At 38.4% G+C, this 14,809-nt stretch overlaps 2 protein-coding genes across 3 annotated transcripts in view; one reads left to right on the top strand and one right to left on the bottom strand.

Annotated features, from left to right (window-relative positions):
* The window catches only part of SLC25A12 (solute carrier family 25 member 12), a 193,422-nt gene that overhangs the window by 148,562 nt on the left and 30,051 nt on the right, over positions 1–14,809 (bottom strand). The window lies entirely within an intron of this gene.
* Positions 1–14,809, top strand: part of HAT1 (histone acetyltransferase 1) — a 48,145-nt gene that overhangs the window by 19,325 nt on the left and 14,011 nt on the right. The window contains exons 5-8 of the mRNA XM_056110198.1: positions 10,778–10,957; positions 11,225–11,346; positions 11,846–11,950; positions 12,271–12,377. Coding sequence (XP_055966173.1) covers positions 10,778–10,957; positions 11,225–11,346; positions 11,846–11,950; positions 12,271–12,377 — 514 coding nt within the window. The remainder of the gene's footprint in view (positions 1–10,777; positions 10,958–11,224; positions 11,347–11,845; positions 11,951–12,270; positions 12,378–14,809) is intronic.

Consider the following 14,809-nt stretch of genomic DNA (forward strand, 5'->3'; position numbering starts at 1 on the left):
AACATTTATTTTCTGTTTTTGTTTTTTGTATTTTAAGTCGACTATTCTTTGTTGTGATAGTGGTGGTACCAGTGATTGTACCTGGTAGTGTTTTAAGGTTTCACCTGATGTTAGTTTGATCCATAGCTTCAGGGATCTAACCCAGGGTCTCACCTACACAAGGCATATACTCTTCTCAGTGAACCACATCCCCAGTATTTTTTGGGTTTTTTGGACATGAAAGTTATTTATTTTCTCAGAAGTTAAGGTAGAGGTAAATCCCTAAAATATTTTAATACTTCATGTCAAATTTGCCAAGTTAAATTTCTCTTGTTACACTTCTAATCCCACAAATTTTCCAATGTAATTGTTTATAAACATGGATAATTAAGCTGATTACGTTATCAAATTACTTGAAACAAATTAACCAAAAGGAAGTGGGAGTAAGGTGAGACATTGAAGAGACATTGTACTGTGGTGGGCTGAATAATGTGCTCCTAAAAGACAGTGGAGCACAGGGGAAGAGTGATGCCGAAACAAGACAAAGTATTCAGGTAGGGTAGCCACTAGAAATTGGAAAAGACACTTCTGGCAACTGGAAGGCACATAGCCCTGTTAATATCTGGACAGGTATTAACTGATAATGATTTTAGACTACTTCTAGATTATGCAAGAGTAAGTTCTGTGGTTTTAAAGTCTCAGACTTTATGTCATTTGTTACAGCAGCCACAAAGTGAATAATGATTTTTGCACCAATAAGTGTTAACTACTGTATAATATTACTAAAAATGTAGAAATGCCTTTGGAAATGTATAATGGTTATCAAGACTAAAAGAATTTGAGATGCTTTACAGAAAAGCAGATTGCCTTAAACAGAATTTTGGTAGAAACAACATTAAAGATATTGCTGGTGAGGACTCAATAAAGGTCCGAGTATAAGGGAGAAGCCTATATCATCTGTGAAAGTAAGTTACCATAAACAGAATACTAGTGGAAATATAAATGTTACAGAGGCCAGTGGAGAGGGCTCAGAAGAAAATGATATTTGAAACATGATATTTGAAACGGGGGAAAGAAAATCTTTATTGAGTCTGCATTTATCTGAAAAGAAGAACTTGTAAATTATGAACTTAGATATTTAACTATAAATTTTCACACAAATAATTGAAGCTGTGACCTAGTTTCTTACTGCTTATACTGAAATGTAAGAGGAAAGATATCATTTGAAGGAAAAATTGCTAAAGCAAAATAAAAAAAAGTCCAGGACTTGATGATTTGAGAAACTCTCAGCTATCCAGATTGTAGAAGGAACCAAAATCAGCAAAGTTTACTCTGCAGGGGGACAAAAATAAAGTGTAGCCAGATAAGTGTTCTTGAAATTTTTCGCAGGGTTCCTCCCAAGCATACTTCAAGAATTTCTTGACCCATAGGCCCAGAATGCTTTGCTGCAGAGCTTACACCAGCAGTGCTGGGGGGGTGTGTTCTACCTTGTTCAGGGGGCCCTTGATACCGGTGATTAAACTGGGGTTGCGTTCAAGTTATTCAAGGCAAGTTGCTTAACCCCTCTACTATCTCTGGCCCTAAATCATTGGTTTTTAACTTCCAGTGGGCAAGGTGTAAAAAGTTAAAGAATCACCAGAGTAGGTAACCTTTTGTTACTGAAAAGTTACTAGACATATGCTTGTGGGAAGTCTTTCTCATTTTTGTTCATGGGTCACACCCAGAGAAGCTCAAGATTACTCCTGGCTCTGCACTCAAGAATTTCTCCTGGTGGTGCTTGGGGGACCATAAGTAGTGCCGGAAATGCAACCCAAGTCGGCTGTGTGCAAAGCAAGTGCCCTCCTTACTGTACTGTCTCTCCCTCGGGTCCAGTTTGTAGACAGTGTTACCCAATGTGGTTGATACTGGCTCTACCCCTTATCCTTGGGGCAGTAGTCCAAATAAATTTGGAAGCTTCCTACTAATGTATGTTCTTAATAATTATGGGAGGGAGGGAAGGAGAGAGCGAGAGAGAGAGAGAGAGAGAGGAGATTGACTAGAAAGAGAGGAGAGAGAGACTGACTAGGGGTCAGGGAATTTTATACATGTAGAGATTATTTTTAATGGCATGGGCCCTCATAGCATAACATGTGACTCATATAAGTTTTTGAGAATGTTATCTCAGCAGAAACTATCCATTTGGACCAATAGAATGAAGGAAGGCTGAAGGTTGAACTTGCAAAAATTCTGTAGGTTAGCAACTGAACTGGAAAGAGAGCTTGCATGTGGGAGGCCCAGATTGGAAACCCAGCACTACTTAGTCCTCAGAGCACCACAGGGAGCAACCCCTAAGCATTGCCAGGTATCAGTGCCGCCTGCCCCCCCAAAAAAAGAGTGATGTCATCTTTTCAAGTCTTTAAAATGACTTTAAACATTATGCACCATATCAATACAAGGAAAAAGTAAAATTGTTTTTATGAATAGACACAGAGAAAACATTCAGTAAGATCCAGTATACCTATTCATGATAAAAACAAACAAAAATAAAATCTCTCAATAAAGTGGGAATTGAAGGAACTTTCCTCAGCTTGGTCAAAGCCGTTTACAAGTCCACAGAGAACATACTCAATGGGAAAATATTAAAAGCCTTCCCTCTAAGATCAGGCATAAGACAAGGTTGTCCACTTTCTTTTTTTTTTTTTTTTTTTGCCTTTTGGGTCACACCCAGCAATCCTCAGGAGTCACTCCTGGCTCTGCTCTCAGAAATTACTCCTGGCGGTGCTTGGGAGACCATATGGGATGCCGGGGATCGAACCCGGGTCGGCCATGTGCAAGGCAAACGCCCTACCCACTGTGCTATCACTCCGGCCCAAGGTTGGCCACTTTCACCACTTCTATTCAACAGTACTGGAAATCCCTGCCATAGCAATTAGGCAAGAGATGTGAAGGACATTCAGATAAGAAAAAGAAGTTAATTTCTCTCAATTTGCAGATGACATGGTACTATATTTAGAAAGCCTGAAATACTACAGAAAAGTGCCAAGAAAAAAATAGATGGGTAAAGTCGCAGGCTACAAAAAATGTAAAAATCCATGGCTTTTTTATATGCAAACAGTGTAATGGGAGAAATAAATTCCATTCACAGTTGTGCCTCAGAAAATCAAGTACTGGGCTGGAGAGATAGCAGAGCGGGTGGGGCGTTTGCCTTGCACGCAGTAGACCCGGGTTCGACTCCCAGCATTCCATATGGTCCCCTGAGCACCGCCAGGAGTAACTCCTGAGTGCAGAGCCAGGAGTAACCCCCTGTGCATCGCCAGGTGTGACCCGAAAAGCAAAAAATAAAAAATAAAAATCAAGTACTTAGAATCAGCTTAACAAAAGAGGTGAAAGATGAATATAAAGAAACTACAAAACACTACTAAAAGAGGACAATCGGAAATGGAAGCGTACCCTGTTTGTGGATCAGTAGAATTAACATTGTCAGCATGGCAATATTCCCCAAAGCATTCTGTAGATTTATGCAGTTGCTATAAGAATACCTGTGACATATTTAAAAGAAATAGATTAAATATTCCTAAAATTAATATGGTATAATAACAGTCCCCCTCCCTCAAAGCCAGAGCCATCCTAGAGAAAAAAGAAGATGGGAAGCATTGCCCTCCCCAATTTCAAACTGTACTACAAAGCTGTAATAATTAAAAACAGCATGGTACTGGAATAAGGACAAGCTTTCAGATCAATGGATTAGAATATTCAGAGAAAGATTCTCAGGTTTATGAACAGTTTGATAAAGGAGCAAAATATAAGAAGTAAAGCAAGAAAATCTTTTCAACAAATATTGTTGGAAACTGGTGCGTCACATGCAAAAAAAAAATTAAGACTCCTCTCTAAGACCATGCACAAAAATCAAATCAGAATGGATTATTGACCTCTATATTAGACCTGAGCCCATAAGTTACATTGAGGAAACCCTTCCATGACTATGAAGTAAGAGGCATCTTTAGGAACTTTAAGAATGAAACACTACAGGCCAAGCAAGTGGAAACAAGATAAACAGATGAGAATACATTAAATTAAGAAGCTTTTGCATCTCAGAGGAAGTGATGACCATAATACAAAGACACCCAACTGGCTAGTAGAAAATGTTTGCCCTGGGTGAGTTCCTTTCCCTGCCCCAAATGGCCAGGGGAGCCGAAGACCTCCAGAACTCAACCCCTGCCACACTCTCCACAAGCTTGGACGAGCCTTACCATGAGTTAATCTGTTCCTGGGCCACAAGGCCATGACACCTTGTACTTTACACCACTGATATACCAAGAGTAGTGCACCACATTTGATGGGGTTTAAAGTAGAAGACAACCAATCTGGGGGGGGGGGGGAATATATATATATATATATATACAGATTTTATACATATATGTGAGCACATATGTATATATATGTAGATATATATACATATGTCTCTATGGCAAGCTACCCGTGATGTATTCAGTGTGCCAAAAACAGTAACAAGAAGTCTCACGGTGGAGACGTTACTGGTGCCTGCTCAAGCAAATCGATGAACAATGGGAGGTCATTGCTACAGTGCAATATATAGATATAAAAGCACACAAGACTCAACCTTTAACAACATGTTACTAATCTCTTATAGAAGGGCTTAATGGCTCCTGGGTGAAATACAACAATTTTCGCTCACTTACCTCTTAGAAAACTTTTTTGGGTCATTTTTAGCAAATTATTCTAACAAGCGATTCAAAATAAATTCAGTTCTGCTTTGGGGGCAGGTTTTGGGGTTTAAAAGGGAAATATTTGAATTGGTGGTGGGAAGGTGCAATGGTGTTGGGTTGGAGTTTGAATATAAGATGCAATAATTATTGTGAACAACTTTATAAAAATAAAATTTAAAAAATTGTTTCCCCTCCACTTATCTGATAAAGGTCTATTATCCAAGATATATAAAGCACTGTTAGAATTTTACAAGAAAAAACATCCAAATCCATCAAATGTGGAGAAGAGATGAACAGAAATTTCCTCCAAAAAGACATACAGATGGGCAAAAGGCATATGGAAAAATGCTCTGCATCACTAATCATCAAGGAAACAGCATTGAGATATCACTTCACACCACAGAAACTGGCACATATCAAAAAGAACAAAAACAACCAGTGTTGGCTTGGATGCAAGGTCTGTGAGGGACACCCTCAATCACTGCTAGTGGGAATGTCGACTGGTTTAGCCATTTTGGAAACAATATGGACACTTCTCAAAACACTTGGAATTGAGCTCCAACAATTCTACTTCTTGTAATCTACAGCCCAAACACAATATAGAACAAAACACTTGCACTCCTATGTTCATTCCAACGTGATTTACAAAATCTAGAAACAACCCAAATGCCTAAAAGCAGATAGAGAATTTGTGGCATATATACACAATGGAATATAACTCTGCCGTAAGAAAAGATGAAACAGTGCAGTTTGATGGTACATGGATGGTTTTAGAGTATCATGCTGAGTGAAGTTGGAGGGAGACTAACACAATGTCTCTCACTATTATTGATATAAAGAAACAGTAGTGAAATAACAAATGTTCAAAGGCAGTAAAAACAAAGAGAACCTGTTTTTAGTGGAAAGCTTGCCACTTAGGGCATAGGGGGATAGGACCAGGGAAAAAAAACACAGCGGTGGAGGGAAGTGGTCACTCAGGGAGGAAGGTGTGCTGAAAAGTGATGAAGTTCTAAGCATGAAACTCTTATCAGTAACTATAATGGAAACCATAGTACCTAATGTTTATAAAGTGCCTGTAATGATGTAGGCTGGAAGGATGGGAGGGAAACTGAGGACATTGGTAGAGGGAAAGTAGACACTGGTGAAAGGATTACTGCTGGAATTGTATGCCTGAAACCCAACCTGAATACTAATTTACAGGGATTTAAAAAAAAATTTTGTTTTTTGGTCACACCCGGCGATGCTCAGGGGTTTCTCCTGGCTTTGCACTCAGGAATTACTCCTGGCATTGCTCAGGGGACTGTATCAGATGCTGGAAATCGAACCCGGGTCAGCCGCTTGCAAGGCAAACACCCTACCTGCTGTGCTATCACTCCAGCCCCAAGGGGATTAAATTTTAAAACATTTTAAATGAAGTGACTTTAATCTTCTAAATTAGTATCCTTTACCATTTCTCATACTCAGTGCTTTTGTTGTTGAAACTTTCTCAACATTTGCCAGGAGTAAATCCTGAGCACTATCAGTGCAGCCCAAAAATGAAAAACAAAACAAAACAAAAAGATATTAAGCAGGTGTCATGCAGTGGATAGGCTGTTTGCCTTGCACACAGTCCAAGTTTGATTCCTGGCATACCATAAATATGGTCCCTGAGCCTGCCAGGAGTCATCCCTAAAGCAGGGCCAGGAATGAAGCATGGCATCACAGGGTGTGGCCCAGAAACAAAAAGATTAGGGCCTGGATACAGTGGTACAGTGAGTAGGCCATTTTCTTTGCATGTGGCTGACCCAGGTTCAATCTTCAGTACCCCATATGGTACCCCGGGTCCTCTAGGGCTGATCTTTGAGCACAGTCAGGAATAAGCTCTGATCATTGCCAGTGGAGCCCCCAAAAAGAAAATTTAAAAAGATTAGAAAAATCTTGCTTAACATTTGAACGGGTTGATTTTATGCTTTTAATTTGGTTTTGTCTTTGTTGTGATGGACTTAAAGCAAAGTGACTTGTGCTTACTAATTTTTTTAACAGTGTATTTTTTCTTGTCTTTTTTTACTTTAATGCTTTTTCCATTTTACTGTTTTTGTTGCAGGGATTTTCTTTTTTGACTATAGTCCCTTTATGGCTAAGCTCACTGGAATTGTAATATGAACTGTATATGGTCTAAAAGAGAGCTATCTTATGTATTTGTACTTCAACTTTTTTTTTTCTTTTTGGGTCACACCCAGAGATGTACAGGGGTTACTCCTGGCTTTGCACTCAGGAATTACTCCTGGCGGTGCTTGGGGGACCATATGGGATGCTGTGAATCAAACCCGGGTCAGCTGCGTGCAAGGCAAACACCTACCTGGTGTACTATCACTCCAGCCCCTATACTTCAACTTTTGTGTCAGTTTTGCCCCCCATTTTCAGCCATGTTACAGGTGTTTAATCTTGTCAGATAAATAACATGTAACAGCATTTAAGATTTGTTTTATTCAGGGATTTATATTCTTTGGAAAGTTTGCAGATTTTGCAGATAAAAGTGATTTTACATTGTGGTGATTTGATCTTAGAATAGATTTAATCTTAGGTGGATAAAGTCTGTGAGATAGTTAAAAATCTTTAAACCTAGACTCAGCTAGACATTGTTATTAAAATGGTGGTGATATTTTTCCTTATGTTGTACAAAATTCACTGTTTGTGGACTTGGGATTTTTTTTCCCTAAAGTTTGGGGCCACAGGGAGTGGGGAGGTTAGGGAGGTTTTTGGGTTTTTTTTGTTGTTGGGGGGGGGGTCACACCTAGCAGTGCTCAGAGGTCACTTATGGCTCTACTCAGAAATTACTGAGTGATGCGGCGATCGTATGGGATATTAGGGATCCAACCCAGGTCGTACACATGTGAGGCAGACGCCCTACCGTCTATACTGTCACTCCAGCCTGAAAGTTCTATTTCTTAAGTTCTGTTGATAAGACTGAATTGATCCCACCGCTCCAGGAACTATTGACTTAATTATCAATAAAGCATTCTAATACAATAATGCTGAGAAAATAGCTATGTATTCGTACTGAGTTCTGATTCTTTTATTCTTGAAACCAGATATTTCTACTTAGAAGTACTGGGTTAGGAGTCAGGAATCAGCCATATTTTTAAAAGTTCAGAGGATTATTTATTTGCTTCATGGTCATGTTCATTTATTTAAATTACATGGTCAAGCAAAGAGTTTTTTCTCACTTACTAAAAAGAAACAGGAAGGGCTAGAGAGATAGTACAAGGGTTGAGGTCTTTCCTCGCCAATCCTAGTACACTCCCGGGCATCATATGATTCCCCCAACATCTCCAGGTATGACCCTGGAGGACCCCCTTGGGTGACCCCAATAATCCCCAGCGCAACAGGGCCTGAGTAGCACTACATCCTTAGGACTTCACATAGAATTGCCAGCCTGAATAGCCAGAGGCACTTCCTGAGTTCTAATTGGGAGACACTTCCCTCACCCACCAGAATGGGTACTGGACATCAGGAGGATGTTCATTCCAGAATCCCTTTTGTGTTTATGGCAATGGCAAAGAGTGTGTAGTTAATATTCTAGTTAAGAGGAACAGTCAGCAGGTGGCAAATTTAAAAATTCAGATAATGTCATTGAAATGTCATCAAGAAACTTTTTTGGCGGGGATGGGGGTGGGGTGGAGGCACACCGTGTGATGCTCAGAGGTTATTCTAGGCTCTGTGCTCAGAAATTACTACTGTCTTGGGAGACCACATGGGATGCCAGGGATCGAACCTGCATAGGCTACATACAAGCAAGCACCCTCACCATAGTACGACTCCAACCCCATCAAGAAACATTTTGCTGGTTTCCGAAAGCAAGTCATCCACCTAATACTCTGAGGAAGATCTTAGTAAGCAAAGGAACCAGTAAGCTCAAAATCCCTAAAATGAAAAATAATTTTGGCTCTTTTTATTTTTATTGTAGACAGACCATTTGTTCTGTTATAGTGATGGAGAGAGGAGTAAGGAAATGGTGGACTGGCAAAATTTACCCTAAAACTGTTCCTCTATTTTAAAAATGTTTTTTGACTTTTGAATTAAATCTTTGGTGGTGTGTGTGGGGGGTGTGGCCACACTTAGAAATACTTCTAGCTCTGCTCAGGGATCACTCCTGGCAAGACTCAGGGACTGGTTCCCCCCTACCCCCACTTTTTGGGTCACACCCAGCCGATGCTGAGGGGTTTCTCCTGGCTCTGCACTTAGGGATTAAGTCCTGGTGGTCTCAGGGACCATATGGGATGACAGGGATTAAACCCAGGTTGCCAGGTTGGCCGCATGCAGGGCAAACGCCCTACGTACTGTACTGTATAATCCTGGGCCCCAGAGACTGGTGTTGAGTGATGTCATGTATCAAACCTAAGGTCAGCCATGTGCAAGTCACATACCCTATCTGCTGTACCATCTCTGTAGCCCCTAAATTTATACTTATTTACCCACCACTGCTTTGGATTTTAATTGCTACACAAACCTGTTACAATATATTATTACAGTTTCAATTTTCAAATTACTGCAATTACACAGATTATAAAATTTGCTTAAGTTGGTTTCTTCACATTAGGTAGTTGTTTCAAGGAAAATTGTTCATGAAAGAGTACTTTTTAAATGTTAACTAGTGTCAAATTCAGTTTGTCTTAAGGATAAATGAATTGCAAGGAATAGTGTACATATCAAAAATGAGCTGTGGGCAAATGTTGAAGAGCTAAATTTAAATAATTGCTTTTTTTATGCTATAAACAAATTATACATAAATGTTGGTACCAGAGCATTGAAATTAAAACTTGTTTGTGATAAGCTCCACCCTTGGTTCTCTAACCTAAAATGTAACTGAATGATAATAAAGTGCTATTCATCTGCAGGTGCATTGCTTCTACTTAGTTAAAAGATGATTGAAAGGACAGGAATTAGTAGCATGTTGTATTAGCCTTTTGTAGTGTATTTTGTCCTAAGCATCTTAATTTCCCTGTTTTGAATGCTAAGTAGCAAGGGTCTTGGTTTAGAACTAATACCCATCATGCATGTAAACGGTATGAAAGAGCTGCTTAGTAAGTTAACACAAAGTGTTCTTGTGTCAGTCCTTGTGGAAATAGATACAATACAAACATTACAGCTGAACTCACGGCAAACTCCATTAAGTAAAAACCTGGCCTCATTGTTCAGGAAAAAGTTTGAATAGAGTGCAGGCTCATTTTGTTGAATGTAATGTCAGGCTTTTAGGGACTGTATTGAGGGATAAGGTTTTGTTAAGTTGAGACCAATTCATTAAGTTTTATTGCCTGGTGAGAAGCAGTAATACTTTATTGTAAGACTTCATCAAATATTCATGGTTAAAGAGAAGTAGTAAATGTATTCAATCAAGTGGTCTTTTGGGGTTTTGAAAAGGATTATGAAGTCTGCTCAGCTGATAGTTTTAACATTCATCAGGGTTGTTTAACAAGGGTAATTTTAATCTCTAAGTTTAATTTTGTTGACCAGGCTTGTCTCTTTTTACTGTTAACAAATTCAAGTGTGTAAAACTTGTGTCACATTATAAGGATAAGTGGGTTATATGTCAATTCATATAATTTATGTATTTCCCATGTGGGTGTATTTTTTTAAGTTTTCTTATATTTTGAGACTGTAAATGGTCAGTTATGACTTACGTTCTTATTCATTCTGAGGTTGTTATTTGGTCAGATTATAGCTTACCTTACAACTTGGATAATACAGTTTTGGATAACATGGTCTCCTTTATACATATAAAATAGTAAGTGGACTTTAGTGTTGGCAGGTTCAGATTCTCTGAAAGAACATACCCAGCAATGTCAGTGTGATGTTAGAAATTTCTCATGCTTGTTCTTGATTTCAGACTTTTTGCCTTCTTTTTTGATTCACATATTACTCTTATCACAGGTTTATGAGGCAGTATCTTTTGTACATGAAGTTCATTCTCTCCTAGTTATGGATGTTTACTTTTTAGTTTTATTGTGAACTGACCTGTGGTGATTTTTGTGGGGTTTGTCCATTTCAAGGAAATTGAACAATACAATGCAAGCTAAATCATTTAATCTTTCCTTTGTCCTTTGATTCCTTAGGCAGATGATGTCGAGGGAAAAATTAGACAGATCATTCCACCTGGATTTTGCACAAACACAAATGATTTTCTTTCATTGCTGGAAAAAGAAGTTGATTTCAAACCATTTGGAACCTTACTCCATACATACTCTGTTCTCAGTCCTACAGGAGGAGAAAACTTTACCTTTCAAATATATAAGGTAAAGATAAGATATTTCTTTGGTAAAATTTCTACACTTGCTTGAAACCTGTGTAGTTTATTCTGAAGTTATTTGCAGTGATTTCTAACTTCAGAAAACAAATTTTTGTCAGCACTAAAAAGGAAGATTTCTATTTTACTTGGTATCTGTACCCATCTTAATCTGAGGCTTCTAACCATTTTCCCACAGGATATAGTTTTGTGCTCTGCAGACTTTGGCTTACCTCTCTGATGAGTTTCACCTGACTTTTCCTGGCTTTTTCCCTAGGCTGACATGACATGTAGAGGCTTTCGAGAATATCATGAAAGGCTTCAGACCTTTTTGATGTGGTTTATTGAAACTGCTAGCTTTATTGACGTGGATGATGAAAGATGGCACTACTTTCTAGTGTAAGTACAGTTCTAAAGCAACAGTAGACCTTATTACCTCCACAAAGCCAGCATTTTAATTGTGGCAGCCCAATTATTGGAACAGTATAATGATATTTTTCCCAGGAAAGAAAAACTATTGTTTATGAGGCTTGAGTTTTCCTTCATTATGCTTTGGGAAACCTTGAGAATAGAGCTGAATTAAATGCTGTTGTCCGTTAGGGCCTGAATGTAGGCTTAAACAGTAAAATGAGCTTTGCCTGTGTTTTCTTTTACTTGCCACCTATTCATCTTTATAATAGGCAAGTGCACTGAAGTGATGTAAAGAGGTCTGATTTATCCAAGTTGCTGCACACCAATTAAGTGAATTGTACATTCAGAACATAGCAGGTGTACCCATTGGGCCCTCACAGAGTAGCTTGCTGACACTGAAAATTCAGTCAGAGAATGGAAAAGAAAATGGACACTGCATGGGAGCGCGACTGTAATTGACCTGCTTGGCTTTCTGTTTTATCTGCAGATTTGAGAAGTATAATAAGGATGGAGCTACGCTCTTTGCGACCGTAGGCTACATGACAGTCTATAATTACTATGTGTACCCAGACAAAACCCGGCCACGTGTAAGGTAATTGGCAGTATAACACGTGCCTTGTCTTTTATTTCAGAAGAAGGAACTGCTGAAGTTTCCAATACTTGTTATAATAGTGTTGATTTGTTTAAAAAAAATCACCATTATTCATTGGCTATGTACTGATTTATTCATTGTTCCCTTTGAAATTGTGTGGAAGATTAAGCCAATTTTGAGTATATCCACAATTTTTTTGAAGGTTTATTGAAAGAATACACATGCTGACTTTTAAAATTTCATAACATTATTGTGACTTGGAAATTTTTAAATGGGTCATGTTATGATGTGTTAATTTTAAAATAATTTCTTTACTGTAGTCAGATGCTGATACTGACTCCATTCCAAGGTCAAGGCCATGGTGCTCAACTTCTTGAAACAGTTCATAGATATTACATTGCATCTCCTTCTGTTCTTGATATTACAGGTATGTAAAATTTAATGTATTACTGAAAGAACATGTTTTCAACAGTCTCTTCTTGGTTGACAGAATTTATTTTTATCAGAACTAACTAAACGCCTAAACAATGCAGGATTCGCCAGGGTTTTTTCTGTAATCAACTAAAAATAGCTAAAGGTTACATTTAAAATCATAAGCTTTTGTGAAATTAGGTTAATTTCCTGAATAGAGAGTGCTTATTAATGAAATTGAAGGTAGTTACTGAGTATAGACTGGAAAATCTTGGCCAGGCATTAATATATAACAAGTGAGGTATAACTTATTTTCTTAACTTACTTGACAAATAATTACATTGCTCAGAGGCTCTAATTTTCATGTTGTGGCAGATTAAACCTTAAGGAAAAAGACAAGGTAAGTCATTCCTTAAAAAGAATATGTGTGCATTATGTTGAAGCAAATGCCTTCTTATCGGTATTTTATAAGATGAAATACAGATCTATTTTTTGTGGGGGTTAACATCTTTCAGAATGAATTAACCTTAGAAGAACTATCAAAAATAGGATTCAGGTAAAGAAAAGAAGCTCTACTCCTTAAATGGTTAGGTCAGATGGTAAAGGTAAAGGCCCTCCCGTTGATCGTCGATTTGCTCGAGCGGGCCCAGTAACGTCTCCATTGGAGACTTTGTTGTTACTGTGTCTGGCATATCGAATACTCTCGGTAGCTTGCCGGGCTCTCCGAGAGGGGCGGAGGAATCGAACTCGGGTCGACCATGTTGGCCGCTTGTAAGGCAAACGCCCTACCCGCTGTGCTATCGCGCTGTCCAGCGCAGTTGTGGGCAGTTGTGGGCAGTACTCCTCCCCAGGGATGGGGGCCAGGCAATAGTCTAGGAGGTGGTAATAGTCTAGAACAGAGGTCTTCAACTTTTTCACTCCTTTGTCCAGCACCTGTTCTGCTCACCCGTCCACAGACCGTTATTACCAAGGCAGCAGACCAGAGGTTTTTCATTTTTCCACACCTGCAGACTGGCATCAAACTGATGATCGGCAGTTGGGAGAATGCTGATCTAGGATACACTTGGGAGTGTTTTCTGTTTGTTTACTTAAGGTAGATTTCCTGTGGAGCACTAAGTAAAACTGAGTATATTTTTTCTGATAAAGGTATGGTAGGCTAAATAAGTTTGGAATCCTCTGGTTCAGATAAATAAAATGACTTCGGAACATTTTGAACTAATCATGTAGATTAATAAATTGAAGGGAAAGCATATTGTATTTATTAGTGTAGGGGCCATACACAGGGATGCCAGGTCAAGGGACCAGAGCATGTAGTGCCAAGAATCAATCTTTCAGGTCTTGAATAGGCTAGACATGTGTTCCACTACTTAGGCCATATTCCCAAAGCAGTTTATTGTGTTTGAGAAAGTTTCTGGTCTGAGAATTTAGTTCAGGGTAGAGTACTTGCCTTACATGTGTGAGGCTCTGGATTTGATCCCTATCAGCACAAAAATAAATAAATGAGAATTTCCTATTTATCAGTCAAATTACTTTTTCATCTGATTTTCTTGATACTGTTAAATGGATTGGAAACTAAGGAAATAATTACAAAAGTTACTTTATATCAGAAGTGAACAAATGACACTGCTAGCCTTCTGATTTATAAAATTATACAAGCCTAATATACATTATATCACCGTTTTTAAAGCTAAATCTAAAAATGTTTAGCTTCTGTTCACTTTTGGAGCTTAGACATGGTGCTACGTGAAGGGACGTGTTTGGTGATTTTAATCTGGAGACTTAGAGTTCACATAAGTAGCCTTTGTCTTCTCTAGTGGGTAATGTGCCAGCAGGGGTTGTTTCTTTGAAGCCTCTTAACTACTTTTTTTTCTGTCTACTCCAACTACTAAAGTCCTTGATACTTAGCGCCAATTAGCAGATAAAGAATTTTATTTTTTAAATCTCAGTGAAGAGTCATCAATAATAGTTGCCTTTATTCACTGCAAACTGAAGTTTCTAAGGAGAAAAGGCTAAACATGCTGCAGGACTTCTGAATTTGAAAATTGGGTATTGGCTTTTATTTTCAGCACTAACATTCTCAGCATTATTATGTTATTTAGAATTGCCTTATCAGTTCTCATTAAGATAATTCTCTTATATAGCTAACCTTTTTTTAAAAAAAAAAAATTACAGAACTTTGTGGTTTTTAGTCATTTTAGTTGCCTATTTCTCCATTAGTTTCATGTGTGTTTTTAGCTTTGTACATCTTTAACAGGTCTGGAGCTCTCAGATTATTCTAGAATAATTCTAAATATTCTAGATCTAGAATATTCTTTGTATTGAGGTGTCCTTTTGCTTACTTAACACATAGCCAGATAATAATAATGAAAACTTTTCTGGTTTGGACAGATAGTAAGGGGTTAAGGCACTTGCCTTGTATTTAGCCAAACTCTGAGTCAATCCTCAGCG

This window comes from Sorex fumeus, unplaced genomic scaffold (assembly GCF_029834395.1).
Source record: "Sorex fumeus unplaced genomic scaffold, SorFum_2.1 ptg000009l, whole genome shotgun sequence".
Taxonomy (NCBI): Eukaryota; Metazoa; Chordata; class Mammalia; order Eulipotyphla; family Soricidae; genus Sorex; species Sorex fumeus.